An 18157-nucleotide genomic window follows, 5' to 3' on the forward strand; every position below is an offset into this window, starting at 1 on the left:
ACACAGCATAGTACCATGGGTGCCATGTCACAGCTATGTCACATGATGAACATTTATCTGGGTCATTTAGAGACTAGTAGGCTTACCCATGATGCTCCTTTTCTTTTGCCAAACTAGTTGCATCATTTGCAATTCACTGGGATTTATCAAGAAATTGCAAGGCTTCCATTTTTATAATAAGTGCAGTCCAGTACACCCTCTCTGTCTAATGCATGCACAAAGTTTTTGCCTCATTAGTCAAGAGTTTGAATAACTAAAGCTCATAAAAAAAACAAAAAGATGGTACAGTAATTAGTAGAATAGTAACTTATGCAGGGCCCTGTCAATATATGTACACTCAATGTGCAAGCAATATTTCCTGCTCATATCCTAAGCCTTTTGGTTTTCACAAATAAATATTAACTTCTTTAGAGAATGTTAATATTTTGTTTTGGCAGAAATATCTACGGAGACGTCTGGCAAGTGGGATGGTGGCAGGAGTAGTTTTGGAGGGATGCATGAGAAAACTTGAACATCTGTCAAACCAGTGAGGCTATAAGCAGCTCAGTCAAGTCTCTTTTTAACTGACACAGCTGCTGTCCTCACACTCACATACACAGATGTGAATACACACATCCTCATACACTCATACACTAAAAAAAGACTATATCTTTCTCTTTATCTTTCTTTCTCTTTATCTTTCTTCTCTGTATATCACACACACACACACACACACACACACACACACACACCTTTGAGTGTCATTATGCATGATCAGGAACACACCAGTGCCTGTGGCTGTTTCTGACCTGTTTTCTTATCAGTCCTGTTATAAACTCAATACAATTGTTTCTTGCCTTAATCTAGACATTCTGCTTATAATGCAGCAGAATAAAAAGCTTAGCCTGCACATTTGCTATCAGTATTAAAATTCAGCACATTGAAACTTTTTTTTACTATTGGTATTTTGTCCTGTTTAAAATTGTACCATATAGCAACAACTAATATTTGCGAACATTTTAAATAGGCTATGTGTTAAATATGTGTTGTAAATGTGATGGTAATTTAACTTGACATTTAAACTGACAGAAATGTAACCTTTTAATATGTCCTATTAGTGATACATTCATGCAAGTAATTGTGTACTTAAATCATATTCAACTCTGTGCTGACATTGGGGGCTTTGAGGACAACTTTGAACCACTCAAGGTTTACTGTTTAACTGGTTGCTTGAAAATTAATTATCCAGAATGCATTACTTCAGAAGAGCTAGATGCAGTTATTGGCCTCAAGTGCTTAAGCTATTAAGCTAACTAATAAAGGGTGGCAAAAGACTAAAGTTTCACATGTTAAAATGACTTACACTTCTTTTCATAATGCTAGGGGGATGAAATATTCCTTATTTCTCTCTTTAATGCATTTCAATACTCATTCAGAATTTATGGTGCATTATTTAGCCCATATAAGGCGTCTGTTTTCTTCAGCCTGAAGCAGCTCCTCATCTTTTGTAATCACTTAATAAAGAAAATGTTTAATAATAGCATCAGCCAGAAGGTTAATAGTGTGAAGTGATTCAGGCTTTGAGTGCATGGCATCTGTGAATGACATACTGGCCTGAGAGACTAATAATTCCTTCTAGCCCACAAAAGCTTTAGTTTAAAAAATAAAAGTTTCATATTATATTAATTCATAAATTGGAGTCACACATAAATTCAAGGTTTTTTCCTCTCTACAAAAGTCCTTCTGCTCAAACGTACCATTACAGGTCATAACTAGTATTTGCCTGAATTGCCTAACAAGTTGCCTTAATCCACTTTAGTAGCATAAAAGCAAAAACTACTGATGTGACTGATGTTCAAAACACTTTGTTTGCCAGAAATATTTGACTTTTTGAACATTTGAAATTTGGAAACTATATACTTAATTATTTGAAAGATGTTGTGATTAAACTTGTATCGCTTATATAGGAAAAGAGGACATCCACAAAGTGAATAATTCAATATAAATTAAATTTGCAGCAGAAAAAACCAATAACTTAAATAGTTGAGGTGAAACAAGGGCTTTGCATATGTGAAGCATGGACTTTTTGAATAGCCAACACAGTTTGTTATTCTTAAACATGGCTAAGTTGGTAACACTTTACAATAAGTTTCTTTTTGTTACCATTAGTTAACAACATTAGGTAACATGAACTAACAATGAACAATCATTTCACAGCATTTATTAATCTTGGTTAATGTTAATTTCAACATATAGTTCTAAATGCTTTAAATCAAAAGTTGTATATGTTAACATTAGTTTTTGCTACTGCTTGTGCACATTTATGAGTCTCTGATAAATATCTGAAAATGTAAAACATATGAAGTTAAAAACATAAATGGCCAAAAGACACACTAAATGTTGTCACACTAAATTCTACTAAATTTCCAATTAAAGTCTTTTCAGCAAAATTATGAAACTGTGGCTACAAACTATTACAAAAAGAGAAACAAAAAGATGATATTATTGCATGATTTTAGAATTTTGTAAACAATAATAATAATAATACAACAACAACTAAAAATCCTGATTTAAGAGTAGGCTATTTTTAACTGTCTAAAACGAACACACAAAACCGCTTCTAGAGAAAATACGTTTTTGTGTTATTTGACCATTTACTCGATAGATGAGACAACTTCTCTTTGTGACAACTCGACTTACAGGCTATTGCTGATGTGTTAAAGAAACAAACATTCATTTGGCAAGATGATAACATGAAAATTGTTTACAACCCAATAGTTCTGGAAGAGGCAAAGGACGTTGTCAGCAAAAGTGGAAAAGAGTTTGACAGTCAAATAAGTTGCATACATAATTCTGCAAGTATGGCGTTCATATACTGTACATGCCTGCAGCTGAATTCAGCACACATGCGCGCGCCGAGCAGGCAGCCACGCGCATAATCAACAATCTCTCGTGCTGCGCTGATATACAGCCGTGCGCTCAGAAGAGAGTTTCTCTCAACACACTCCACACAAGGAGGAGAAGAGAAGGATGGAGTTGTCACTCATGGCAGCGCAGGTATGACTTTCACCATTATTATTTTTCTACCATAAAAGTGCTAATTGAGTGTTTACTGAGTATGCTGTAACTGAGTAGAATTTGTGACATAAGGGTAGTGGAGGGGCAATTGTTACTACCTAATTTTCTTTGATAACAAGCAAGCTAGAGTGATTACTGAACATATGCATAGTAGTTCTCTCTACAAAGTGATATGACCTACAAACACATCACTTTGTAAGTAATAATAATAATAAATCACTATGAACTAATAATTGTCAAATTGACTAATTATGAGAGACCCTATTAAAATAAATTTGGATGTCCAGTAATTGTTTGTTATGTTGATGTTTGTCAAACGTTATGATGTCTATTGCAGTCATGACAACTCTCTGAAAGATTTAGCATGTTAATGTTGGTATGACATATTGATAGGATATTGGTCTTGGCGGACTAGATATGCTACAGTGCTGCTGCTGATGTAGCAGAGCAAATACGTTGACTTGCTACTGCTAGAACATAAACAGATATACTGAGTAAAGCATATGGACATGTTGCTGCTGCTGTACAATTAGAAAAACACAAGACATGCTGCATCAAGCATGTATGATATGCTGATGCACAATTAGACATAAATACAATCACCATGTAGCAGATATAGACCTGTGAAGCTTGGGAGGGGGAGGGTTTCAGAGAAAACTTTTGCAGCATGCTGCAATGAAACCGGCTTACTTGAGAGAGTGCACAAGTTGATTGGCTGCCAGATTACATATAAAAGGACCTATCAGCTCACACCATGTGAACCGATTGGCTTGCGAACTGATTGACTAACAGACAACAAGAACCAATCAGCTTGCACCATTAAGTTTAATGCCTGAACTTAGCAATTTAGCCATTTTTGTAATGGGACGACTGTAACAATCTTACAACTAATATAAAATTCAATATTATGATTAAGTCCCTCTCAGTGTTAATACATTACTGGTCATTTTTCTATTGGTAAATTTACATTTACATTTATGCATTTGGCAGACGCTTTTATCCAAAGCGACTTACAGTGCACTTATTACAGGGACAATCCCCCCGGAGCAACCTGGAGTTAAGTGTCTTGCTCAAGGACACAATGGTAGTGGCTGTGGGGTTAGAACCTGTGACCTTCTGATTAACAGCCCTGTGCTTTAGCCACTACGCCACCACCACTCCACATTTTGGTAAATATGTTTCTCCCAGTTTCATACAGGTGGTAGGCCAGATGCTTATTCGTGCGAGGATGCGTAGCCTACTGAAACATAGGTCTGTACAAGTTTATTAAATTTTTACATGCAAGCAGAAGACATGTGGTGCAAAACTCTAAGGTCTATAAAGTATTCATGTTTGGTTGGTGTAATTATATTGGTGTATTTTTGTTTTTATTCAAAGAACATCTTTTGGAAGCTACTGTTTTGTCTGAGTAGTGCATTTTACAACCTGATAGAGACTGGTATTTAAAAAAAAAAAAAAAAAAATATATATATATATATATATATATATATATATATATATATATATATATTATTCATAGCAAATGAAAGTTAAGAGATGTTTCACTTTACTCTCTTTTTACCCTTGACTGTTCTATGTATGCATCTTTTATTATTATTATTATTATTATTATTGTTTTTTTTTAGATCCACTGGTATTTGAGCTGTTCAAATATTTCAACTGGTGTTCAATATGCAATGTGAATGCATAATATCCTTTATGCAGTATGTTTACAAAATGTAGTTTATCACTGTATGTTTTTGAAAACCCACCTATCTGACATGCATCATTTATATGTGTGCATTGTCCCTCAACCAAAATACTAACCTTTCGAAACATTTAGAAAGCAGGGGAAGTCAGATCTATGGTGTGTGCGTAAAAAAAAAACAAAAGGAAGAAAAATGTTGTGTATCTCATATTAAATCACTTGAATAGCAGATTTGATGTGCCAATGTCAGTTATTGAAAAAGTAGAAGTTCTCCTTCAAGAGTTTAGGTTGATGGGTCATCAAAGCATTGCATCATTGTGCTACTAGCACTGTAAGCTTAATTGCCTGTCCAGAAAGCCACCAGGCTTGGATGTACAGCACAACACAATCTAGGGTTTGGTAAATCCAACCTGGTCTCATAGAATCACATTAGTGTCTGTCATTTTTCTAATTACTCTGTTAAAGCTGGTCTGGAAATACAAAGGTATAATTAGTGAGACTTTTAGGGTATTATGATTTTAAAACGTTTTTGCTTTTTTGTTAATTAAGTTGAAATACTCCTATGTAATAGAACTGCTGCATTCCTGAAAATATCTATTTCATAGAGTAAAGTATCTGGTGATCGCTATTTAATCAACCTGCTTTGTCTTTTTTCACTTTATTATTAAGTGACACATTGCTAATTAGAATTTAAAAGTAGGCCACCAGTTTGCATCTGTTCCCTAACTAATACAGTCATAACTAGAGATGCAAAAACGAGACCATGGACAACCATGTGAGCTTCATGCGCTGGACATTAAGTTCCTTAAACATTTACTTTATGTTTGAAACATCGGTTAACTCTTTGATTAACAGCATTAACGATCATTATGACATTTTATTGAATAACTTTATGGAATAAAATATTGATTTTGATGTTGTCAATCGTGGAATTCTATGTTTCAGTATTTAGTTTAATGACCACAACATTGTCTCAGGCAACTGATTTCATGCAATGCTTCATAGATTAGATGAACGTACATTATTTAATGAAAGTTAAATAAGTTATACAAATTAACCAAAGTACATTTTGAATGCACATTTACAGATTACAGTCAACACTATCTTTTGACTGTATGTGAGGCAAGGCATTTCTTATATATTTTTGAAATAAGAGTGAAGTAATAGAGCAGTGTTTTATATAAATTGTTTATTTCATGTATGGTTCAAAGGCCTTTCACATCACTTTGGAAGTTTCTTTCCTTTAAGTTTACATGAAAGGCATCTCAGAGTTTCTAAAGTAACTCCATGGACTGCTCTGTCAAGAAATGACAGTAAGAAGAAATGTCATTCTGCTCAAGTCTCAGCAGGCCACACAGATTCACAATAAGATCACTCAGTGACAAATGAGGCAGAGCAGCAGGGAAGGGAATGAAGGCAGGGGTTGAGGTCTTTTCTTAGCCTGGCATGTGATTCATGATGCACAGGTGAGGTAGAGCTTCTCCAAATAGGATACATACAGTAGTGCTAATACATGGCACTGTGGAAGATTTTATTTAGTGAAAGTTTCATTACCCAATATCTCAACGCTGCATTATTAGTGTTTCATTATAATAATATGCAAATAATAACATGCAAATAAAAAAGCCAAACAACTCACCTAACAATCATACACAATTAAAAAAACAATGTGAATATGCATGTGCACATTTAAAAGAGAGAAAACAACAAAACGGCTTGAGAAACCAATAAAATCACACCGTGTTATTTGAAGTACATGACTGGATTAAACTATCCAATCACAATACCCTATCAATAGACATCCAGTTAGTGAACTGATTGAAGTGTCAATCTGAAAGAGCGCACAGATGAAATTGCAGCTGGAAAATGTCAAGGAAGCATGCTTGCATAATTAAGATCTTCAAAAATAATTTTAATTTCTAAAAAAGGAGTCACAGATGGAGTGAGGTGTGAGATTTGTGGAGCTTGCTTTTCCATCCCCCATGGAGGCTGCACCAACCATGTGAGTGTTAGTGGTGGTGTAGTGGTCTAAAGCACATAACTGGTAATCTGGTAATCAGAAGGTCACTGGTTCGATCCCCACAGCCACCACCATTGTGTCCTTGAGCAAGGCACTTAACTCCAGGTTGCTCCGGGGGGATTGTCCCTGTAATAAGGGCTCTGTAAGTCGCTTTGGATAAAAGAGTCTGCCAAATGCATAAATGTCAATGTTTAAATTCTCTCCCCAATTATTATTAAGTGCTATAATTAGGGTGACCAGATTCACGCTTGTGTGAAAAACAGGACTGCCCCCTCCCAGCAAAAATGACATTTGTTGAGTACCTTGAGTATCTTACTCAAGGACACAATGGCTCTGTAAGTCGGTGTGGCTGTGGGGATCCAACCAGCAACCTTCTGATTAACAGTTATGTGCTTTAGCCCACTACGCCACCACCACTCCACTATTAAATAACTTTGGCACTGCTAATATACTAAAACTAAATCAAAAACTAATTATAACTAAAACATTGAAGAAAAATAAATATAAAAATAAAACTAAATTAAAACTAAAAGTAAAAAAAGTGAAGACTAAATAGAACTAATTGAAATAAATGAGAAATACAATATAAATGAAAAACTCAATACAATAATAATGCTGCTCTGTGAATTTTTGTGTGCATCATATTAAAAAACTGCAGATAATTCAAACTATTGAGCATCTCTCTGCACTACTGAGTTGCATGCTTTACTTTAGGCTAATATGTTTATAATATGAATGTCAAAGCAACTGAAGATGGATTGAGTTTTCATGTTTAGATTATTCCCTATTGCAATCTGAGTGCATTGTGGCTTTGATGGAAACTGCTCTAGTTATGCCACAGAACTTAAGTGGATTACAAAGATGGATGACATTTGATGAGCCTCTCAGATCTAATCAGCATTAGAGTAAATCTGAGCCAGTTTATAAACTACAGCCTGGTTCACACTGTATAATTTTTTCCCCTTTATGATTGCAGCATGTTAGACTGTACAATTTGACCCCAGTAAAGATGCCAAGACAGACTGAGCAATATCAACTCTTTCTATGTCAGATTGCATGATATACATCTTTTAGGACTTTACTCACTATTGATAGCGTTGACTGGGAAATAGTCATCCATCCGCGTGATGTTGTCTCAACTGCATAGACGCACAAAATTAAAAACAGTTCCATACAAGCAAAAACAAGATATAGCGCAAATTTTTCCTATATTTTGCCTGAAATAAAAGGATGGGTTAAAAAAAAAACACCATGGAATGCCCATTCTACAATGCAAACTCAAGGTAATTTTGATATTATGATCATAGCCTGAATATAATGCTAGCCAATGGCATATTTTTGTTGGCATATCACATAGACAAGCTAGTATCAACATGCTGATTGTATTGATTGTGTCATCAGATGCAGTGTAGTCACACTGCAGGTCTTTGACCCAAAATTTCAGAACTTCGTCTGAAGCTAAAGATTATCTTAAAGGCAAGTAATCGGCCGTCAGTTAGCATGTCACACTAAACGAATAAGACTGCCAATTATGGCCTACGATGACAGAAATCCCTTAGGATTCCCGAAATTTGTCTCAAAAGGCAGAATCTTTGCACACATCAGTGTAATACAGGCTTAAAAAAGAGAAATATGAGCATTATAAAAAACAAATACACAGGAATTGTTTTTTAAAAAAGGCATACATTTCAGATATCCACAATTTGTCCGCAAAATCCACGATTTCAGCGGCATATCAAAGATTTCCACAGAATAAGAATGCCCATCATTCACAAAGTTCTACACTTCCACTGCCCATTGCTTGTTTGTTTATTTTGGCTAATTTGATTGAATCTAGTACTCTCAAGTCTGTTTAACACACTTTTTACCATGCATAATTCCAAACATTTCTCCAAATATCAGCATAGAAAATGTGAAAAAAGTAATCAGATTCTAGATCAGATTCAGTTTGTAGGGATAACTGATTTAAGCCAATGCAAGGAACATTAAAGGTGCACTCAGTATTATTTTTAAGTATGTCGAAGTGGCTTACATTGGCTTACACTGACCCCTAGTGGCCTGGATGATGCATTATTCAAACACAGTAGTTTTCAGTTACCAATGCCATTGTAGAAATTCACTATGTGCAGTAAGCCAGGATTCATTAAGTCCATGAATGAAAGTATCCAATAACAGGGCAGTTACTGAGATTAAGCGAGTAATATTTGGCTGGTCATTTGATACTAATGTGACCAGTCCTGCTCAACCAGCTCTTAGCGGGATTTGAACCAGGGTTAGCCAGCATGTGAGGCGGGCGCACTAACGAGGAGGCTAAAGGCTACAGTCCTTAGCATCAGTCGCTAGTGTGCCTCTTGAGGCCAGGGGAGTGAGGTTTACACAAACCACACAGGTATGTGCATATACATATATATTTACCTTGCTGCTTTCTTAATATGCAGAGACAACTATAAATAAGTCATTTGTAGGTTGATTGCGTCGAAAATGGGGAACACTGTGGCTCAGTGGCATTGCTCTGAGTGTTTGAGTATTTCGACCAGCCCATCAAAACAACACTGGCTCATCTCATTGTCCAATCACTGGCAGATGACATCATACTTTTTGCAGTTCAATTTAGTGACAATAGTGCCACAGAAAAAAGGATTGTATTTCAGATGTTCTGCGGAATATTACATAATAATTTAAAGCAGTCATTGCTATACAAGATAAGGTAGGTCAATGCTGACAGCTTGTTGACCACCTCCAAATGGTCTCTGTCATTATCCATGATCCACATCTGGAAAAAAAGAGATGAGTATTCATTCTGAAAAAAGCCAATCATGTAAGTGAACTCAAAAGCTTTGTGTAGATTATAACAAACACGTGCATGAACTAGCATAACATAACTCTGTTTCAATTTCTGAACTGCTCCCCAGTGGCTGAAGTTGGAACTATAGTTGTGCATATGCACAGCAGAACTGAGACCAAAACTCAGTTCTTTTATCAGCTTCTTTGAATGGATGTGACATGAAAGGGACGGCACATCTGTTAACTGATCTAACTGAGTACTGAGTTCAAAACAGCTTGGTCTAGCCGGATATCAAAAGTAATGTGTTACAAAAGGCACAAAGCGAGCAATTTCAGGGCATGAAAATTTGCAGCATGGTAGCGTTTGAAGCGCTTCCGCCTGTCTGGAATTTGGGTCCAAACTTGGTGGAAAAAAATTCCGAACTAAGATGCAGATTTCAACACAGATCATGTTGACACGTCACATGAGTAAGCAGGTTGGTCTGGACTGGATGGACAAAAATTTCAAGTGTCCTGATTTGCCGTGAGATAGTAAAAGCCAGCAGATCAGTAGTGACTCTAATCTGTTTGAAGTAATCCCCCTGCGGCAAGACTGCTCTCTCTCACACACTGGTACGTGTGTGAGAGATTCCTGGTACGACGAGTAATGTGTATGAGGGACATGCCATTTATAAAGTAGACAATGTTACCCTTCAGTCAACTCTGGAGCTGAAACCTGACTAGAGGTACTCCTTTAACTTTCTTTTTTCTTTCCCTCGCCTTTCTGCCCCGCTTCCCCTTCAACATCTCTTTAACACGCTGATGTCTGCCCTGTCTCTTCATCTTTCCATCCCTCTAACCTGTTGTTCATTGTTCACTCTGAAACAAATCTCCATAGCATGGTGCCTTTGATTGCTCTGATAGAAATAGGTTTCATATTTGTTTATAATTATGTAGATTTTTGCTATATATTAATAAAATATTAAATATATTGCATATCCATATACACACATGTCCTATCAGAATTGTATCCATCAAATATTATGGTCATATTGTGCTGTAAATTGTCTGTTTTGGATGGTAAATTCAACATGACTTTAAGTTTGAGTCCGGTTTCTTCAGCTGCCTGCTCCAATAGGAACTATTTATTGCTTAGAGGTTGCTCTGTTTGTCACAGCTAAGGAAATGGAGTTCTTGGGTATGCCTAATTGACTCGAGATGTTTCTCAAGGCCATTTTTATCAGTCATTAAGAAAATAGAGATATACAATTAATACAGATTACAGAGCACATAATATTTGGATTCAGATCAAATTGAAATGTCTGACTTTTGATTGCAGACTTTGGTATATTGGCATTTCCTCTGAAACTCTAAAGGAGATGCATGTGTTATAAACTTACTTGAAGAATAATATCTCGTGCTTTTTATCAAAACTATGAAACCATTTTGATTTAATTTAAGATTTTGAGAGCATATTGGTACAGTGTGTGTGTGTATATGTATATATATATATATATATATATATATATATATATATATATATGTATATGAGATCAAGTATTTATGTCAGAACACATCTCCTAATAAACCACTTATAAATGCAGTTAGCATTGCTTAACATGACAGCACAGATTAGTGAATATGTGCTGACATGTGGCAGCAGGATGCCTGATTATGCACATGACTACAGGTGCAAAATATTCACAGTTGATTTCACCTCATTGTATTTATGTAGTGCTACACTCAAATGTCGGCTATTTTACTTTATATGTTTTGCCATACGCACTTTTGATTTGGTTTGTAACATGTTGGATATATTGAAGCACTATTTCCCTGCAAACCAGCCATTCACATTGCTTCAGTTTGAGTCTTCATCATGTAAAAAAACAGGAAACTTTGCAATGTCAAACAGTCTCATTTTAAAGGGACAATTTTTTAGGAAATATTCATATTACAAGGCTCATGATGATTCTTAAACAAGCTATGCTATCTCATAAATTATCATCAGTTACATTTATGGTCTTTTTCAAATGCTATAAACTGGTAGCTGAGAAAAAGAATGAGAGCAGCTTCCACTATATTTTAATAGTCTTTGCAGTTCTGTGACTGTGAGCATGTATGCTGTGGGGTCCAAATGTTTGAGACCACATACAAAACCTGGTAATAAACAAAAATGTTTAGGATTTTGAGTATAAAAAAATTAAGAAATTCTGAAATGGTCATGTTAATTGTAAATTTTTCAATATTTGTTTTCAACTTTTCCCTGGAATTGTTATGATGAATACATAATTATAAGGGTTGTATAAAGCAAAAAAAAATGAGAAAAAGAAATGGAAAAACAGGCATTTTCTCTAGTGTTCTTCGACTTTTGATGCCACTGTATTTGCAATATTTGCACTGTGGGCAAAATCTGTGTTCTGTGTTTAAAATACTGTTGACAGCAAAACAACACTTAAAGGGTAACTAAACCCTAAACCAACTTTTTTTAGTTAATGATCTGTAAGCATGGGGCTTTAATAGTACTGGTCATTGATTCAAGTAATTTTTTTGACATTTGTGTATAAAGTGTTTTAATTCTACAATATATGGTGTAAAAACATCTGAGTGCTGCCCTCTTCAGGTTGAACTGCAGTTGAATTGTCCTATTGGCTGTTGCGGTACTTCGTGACGTAAGCGGTGACAGCTGACGTAAGCAGGTTTTTACGGCAGATTCATGTACATGTCGTCTTGCGACCGTGTGAGGAATAATAATAACATAGAGTCTGACAGCAGCTGTCAATTAATCCGTCACTACGAGTCTCAGGTGCCCCCCGCTCAGCCCCGCACTCAGTTCGTTCCCTCTATCCCCGTCGGGGTCTGCCCACTTTTCCTGCATTTTCAAATATTTCTAGTGGGTGGAGTCAGACTCTGAGCAGGTGTTTAGTTACCCTTTAAAAAGAAAGGGACAGCATTAGGTGAATGGAGCATTTTTTTTTTTTATAGTATAGATATATACATGTATATATATATATATATATATATTTATGTCTGACCAGTTAATGTATGGGAGGATTATCCTTTCCATTATATTTACTTAAAGATATAGTTCACCCAAAAATGAAAATTCACTCATCAGTTACTCACCCTCATGCCATCTAAGGTGTGTATGACTTTCTTTCTTTTACAGAACACAAAGATTTTTAGAAGAATATCTCAGCTTTGTAGGTCCATACAATGCAAGTAAATGATGATTACACATCCTACAGTGCCATCTAATGCTCTGTGCATGCGTCAAGTACTAGGAAGGGTAATCAATCTTGAAATCATGATCGCGCCAAGAGACTGCAATGACAAGATGTAAAGTGATAAAAGAGTTACATTTTGGTCTGTTATCACCCAAAACCAACTAGATCACTTCAAAAGGCATTGATGAACTGGATGATTGATTTTATGCTGACTTTATCTTCTTTTTGGAGCTTCAAAGGCCTGATCACCATTCACTTGCATTTTATGGACCTACAGAGCCGAGATATTCTTCTAAAAATGTTTGTTTGTGTTCTGCAGAAGAAAGAAAGTCATACACATGTGGGATGTAAATGAGGGTAAATAAATGATGCGATAATGTTTCAGTGAACTATCCCTTTAATCTATGAATTGAGAATGTATGCATTATTTTACTGCTATATTGCACTTAGAGTTATTGAGTTATCTTTAAGACTCCAGCTGGCACTGTATTTTCAAGCCCCTCAAGGATAACAGGACTATATGGTTAAAAATAGACATTTTCTCTGTGTCAGTGCTGTAAAGACCTGTAGGGAACAATGTTTAGTCCCTCTGGTTAACTGTGAGGTCAGCAGATATATACCTGAGGCATATGATGATTCGTGTTTGGATGACAGGGGCTTACAGCGTGGGTTCTAACTTTCTAAAAGAGCATACCGATATCTGTCAGATACACATTTATGTTTACACAGAGATTACACACCTCATTAGAGAGCATTACCACTTACCACTAATAGTTTTTAGTTGTGACAAAATGCAGTTTAGTCGCTATCTCGCAGAAGTCAAATATACTTGCTGTGTGTGAATGCCTTCTATTGACCAGATTCTAACTTTGATCAACTTTCCATATTTATTTTGTTTCATGTTCTTAATCAAATTAAGAACAATATCTTTGAATCTTAAATTGCTGTACGCAGTTAATGGGCCGTATTCTGTAATCTTAATGATAACGAAAGAAAAGTACACATTACTTGAAATTAGTTTCAATGTGACACATCATTAATTTGAATTAAGGCTAAAAGAGATTTTGCCTGCTAACTCACATTTTCCTCCACATGGAACATGTATTTCAGTTTAGTTGCTCTTTTTCATTTTAAGGGATGGTTCACACAAAAAGAAAAAAATCTGTCATAATTTCTTCACCCCTGTGTTGTACAAAACCTCCTTTTTTTTTCTTCTTCCATGGAACACAATAGGAGATGCTAGACAGTCCCTGTTCACTTTTAGTGTATGGAAAAAGGATATTCTTGAAAAATGTTCTTATGTTCCATGGAAGAAATAAAGTCATGAGTTTGGAACAACATGAGTGTAATGAGAGTAAATAATGAGAGTAAAATTAGAGTAAATTATGACATTTTTGGGATGAATGAATGCATTTAGTCACATCTCAAAGTATTGTATAAAATGGCCTTTGTTAATTTTCACAATGCTCTCTATGCATGAACAAAAGAAAACAGTTTGAAGATGTAGTGAATAGTAGGCTACACCATTAAGGTTGTTTAGACATTTTACTTCTAGAAAACATTTGACAATAAATGAAGGACACATCGGTTAGTTGTTCTCCAATTTCAAAGAGCTGTGTTCAGATTAGAACAAGAGTGATGAGGGTGTCAGGAGTTGATGAATAGAGCTTGTCATTGTGGAGATAGGGGGACAATGAGGTAGTGAGGAGGTACCATATTTCTGAGTAAAACAGGATATTAAATGAGAAAAAAACAAATATTGGGTGAAACTTAAAACCAGGAACAAGCATTTAGAATGTAATTCATTTTAAGCATAAAGAAAGTCATTTTGATTTAATCTTGACTTTAAGATGTTCAAATTGAGACCTTAACCTTAAGAGTTGTTATCTTTTTTACAGCATTTTCAAGCAGTCAGCGGGGCCTTCATGGATTCCCCATACAATGGCAGCACATCCCTTCAGACTTCCACCTCTAACCTCAATGCTAACTTCTCCCGACCAGCTGAGCAAGAAGAGGAGGGCAAGTTCTCCAGCGATGCCATCTGGCTGTGGGTAGCTGTCATTGCAACCATTGGCAACATAGTGGTGGTAGCTGTGGTGTGTGCCTGTGCCTTTTAGACCCCATAGTCTGCAAGAACACAACCTGAACTCCTGATCCTTTACCCTTAGCACACTTTAGCATGCAGCAACCTTGATCTCTCCTTTCTCCTGAGATATCCTTTAATATAATTTTGTCCATTTAAGTGAATTGATTAGTTATATTATAGTGTGGTATACATATTGTTTATTTTAAATGAATTACTTAGCTCGTATTCTTTAAATATAATGATGAAAAATGTTGTTTTGTGACCAAACAAAATGTGGGTACATTTATTCTTAAGAAGTAGTCACCAAAGAGTTTGCTTGGTTATATAAGCCAGTTCTATGTACATCTCCATTAGATTTCCAGTTGTACATGGATTACAGATGTGATCTTGCCCATCCTTCCATTGATAAACCAAATCCCTGACTATCATATGGTTTGTCATATGGGAAATGTGGAACTTTAGTCTCTGGATGGGGACACAAGCTCCACTAAGTGTGCGTGCTTGTGAGTGTCAGCTGAATTAGTGACAGATGGTGGTTGTCCAATGGGTCCACACATTAACCACGAGTAAACTGGCATCAGCTCATACAGCTGCATGTTATATTTTACCCACTCCTCTCCATTCTACTTCTACTGGTGGGGTCAAAACAAGTATTTGTGATTCTACACCACTTTTGCGCCGTCTTGGACCTTATCAACCAATGACGTATATGATAGCTAAACGCAATATCTAACGGTCATCTTTAACCTGAATGTACGTATTAACACAAACATTTGTTCTCCTTGTGTTTCATGAATGACATAGATCACCTATAAAGTGATAGTTCACCCAAAAATTCAAGTTCTCTCATAATTTACTCTAATTCATGCCATCCCAGATGTGTATGACTTTCTTTCTTTTGCTGAATACAAACAAAGAATTTTAGAAAATGATCTGGGCTCTAGGTATACAATGCAAGTGAATGGTCGCCAGAACTTTGAAGGTCCAAAAAGCATATAAAGGCAGCATAAAAGTAATCCACACAACTCCAGTGGTTAAATATATCTTAAGAATCGATATGATAGGTGTGGGTGAAGGACAGTTTAATATTTTTGTCATTTTTGACTATAATTCTCCATTTTCACTTTCATATTCATCTTTTGTTTTTACCGATTCACATTCATTGGCATATCGCCATCTACTGGGCAGGGAGGATAATTTATAGTTAAAAATAACTTAAATATTGTATGGTTTCTCTCCCACACCTATCATATCGCTTCTGAAAACATGGATTTAACCGCTGGAGTCATATGGTTTACTTGTGTGCTACTTCTATATGCTTTTTGGACCTTCAAATTTCCGGTCACCATTCACTTGCATTGTATGGAACTACAGAGCTGAGATATTCCTCTAAATTTTTGTTCGTGTTCAGCAGAACAAAGATTGAAAGTCATACACATCTGGTATGGCATGAGGGTGAGTAAATGATTAGAGTGAACTATCCCTTTAAAAGTCCTCCATGTAAACTGCAGTAAGCCAATCACCAACGCAGAGACTTAAATTCTACGTCCCTCCCATTTAATTTGGGGTTTGTAACTCTCTCTATTTTTTTACATTCATTAGCCCTGTCAGCTTCATTTTGAGTTCATAATTGAATATGTGAATACGTAAGATGTTAGTGCTTGAATGATCCTAAATCTCGTCTTCTATGGGTTACTGATATGGCACATCATTAATTCAATATCAGCTCTCTTTTCAACGTCCAAAATTGTTCTTTTTCTGGACTATGTTGATGACCCAACCAGTTACTAATGCTCTACTGGATCTCTGAACAAAACATTACGCTACAATTAATTAAAGTGTGGTAAGGGATGGGAAGAGGTTACAACGTCTGAAGCGATAAGAAGCATTTAGCATGTTATTAAGCGTGAGTCAGAGCAGTTGGTGAACTATTTGTATTTTTTTTTAGGAATGAATGAATGAATTACATAAACAGCCTTCCATGTTGTTTTAGCATCTGATTCACTAAAGGAATTATGCAAATAGTGGAGAGACAAATGCTCAATCCAAATCACAAAATTGTGTTTACTGCTTAATAGCGCAATGTTATGTGATTATTTACTATGTTTTTAATGAAAAAAAAAAGCGCTAAACTTCAAAATATTGAACAAAGGTGAAAGGTGAAACCTGTTTTGTAACTCTTTGCAATGAGTTTTCAGGCTAAGATCCTTAGTGCAGATTTTTGAGTATCCATCACTCAGCTGTACTCTGTAGTGAAGCTGACTGAAGGATTGGGATGTGCATCATTCTCCCTGTCATTTCCTTCAGGAGTTTGGCAACAGGGCTGTGGTATTTTTCTAAGCATACATGATCTCAGAAATCTGGCACAGCCCAGTGCCAGGATTAACACAGGTTGTGAGCTTGGCTCTGGGGTCAATGGAGACATAGGGGTCCATCATCCACTCACCTACTGTACAATGTGCCTTTAAGAAAATATAAAGCTGCCAATCCGAATGCTCCGGTGGGGACACAGTGGAAATTACATTCATCTCATTTCAGAGGTAAATTTTTTAAGCATTGTAGCTATGCATTTTTTCGTGGCATTTTTTGCACAAAGATATGCATAATTTTTTTGCATCAGTCCTTGATTCCTGCAATTTCTGTAAAAAGATAAGATATCCAAGTTACGTAAATGTGCCATTTTAAATGGCAAGGGCCATGATACGTTTTTATCCTCACAAATTTGGAGTTTGTCATCTGCACGTTTAATGATCGGTGCAGGACTTGAGGGATTTAGAACACCAGAGGCTCTCATTTTTTGCCCATGATGTTTAAGCAACTTGACATTATTAGGCATTGCATTATAGTTGAGGCTCTGTTTGCTGTTTGTACTGTGATATGAGATTGTTACTGACTCCGGCAAGGGAATTTATTTGGCATGTCCTGACCCTTTAACACTTCGCTTCTTGTCTTTCAGATTGAAAGGAACATGTTGCAGCCTAAAGGATTTTTGTATTAAAGCAAATTCTTTAAGGAATAAACAGCTATGAGACACAGAGTTCTTTGGTTGCTACCAGAATGCAAGGGGAACCTAATTTAAAGGAAGATGATCAGAAGTGGAGGGTTTTAGCCCAAAACATATTGTCTGATTATTTGTCATTGTGGGGAAATGGAAGAGAGCAATACTGTATACAAAATATTTAACATGATTTGATTTTAGGATAAATTTTTAGGATAATTATGATTGCATTTCTTTCTCATTTGTGTTCTTTTTAAATTTGTATGGAAGACAATACAGGTTAGTTAAAGATAGGATGAAAACCTTTATACATGTTAGAAGA

The 18157-nt window shown here is 35.9% G+C and overlaps 1 protein-coding gene across 1 annotated transcript; it reads left to right on the forward strand.

The window, feature by feature from the left end:
* The first annotated feature begins 3006 nt into the window (after positions 1–3006).
* LOC127661213 (uncharacterized protein C14orf132) lies at positions 3007–15176 on the forward strand. Its single transcript, XM_052151820.1, has 2 exons — positions 3007–3036; positions 14650–15176. Exons 1-2 carry the CDS (start codon positions 3010–3012, stop codon positions 14866–14868), a joined length of 246 nt encoding a protein of 81 aa, XP_052007780.1. The 5' UTR covers positions 3007–3009; the 3' UTR covers positions 14869–15176.
* The last annotated feature ends 2981 nt before the right edge of the window (positions 15177–18157 follow it).

Source organism: Xyrauchen texanus, chromosome 21, assembly GCF_025860055.1.
Source record: "Xyrauchen texanus isolate HMW12.3.18 chromosome 21, RBS_HiC_50CHRs, whole genome shotgun sequence".
NCBI classification, from domain to species: Eukaryota; Metazoa; Chordata; class Actinopteri; order Cypriniformes; family Catostomidae; genus Xyrauchen; species Xyrauchen texanus.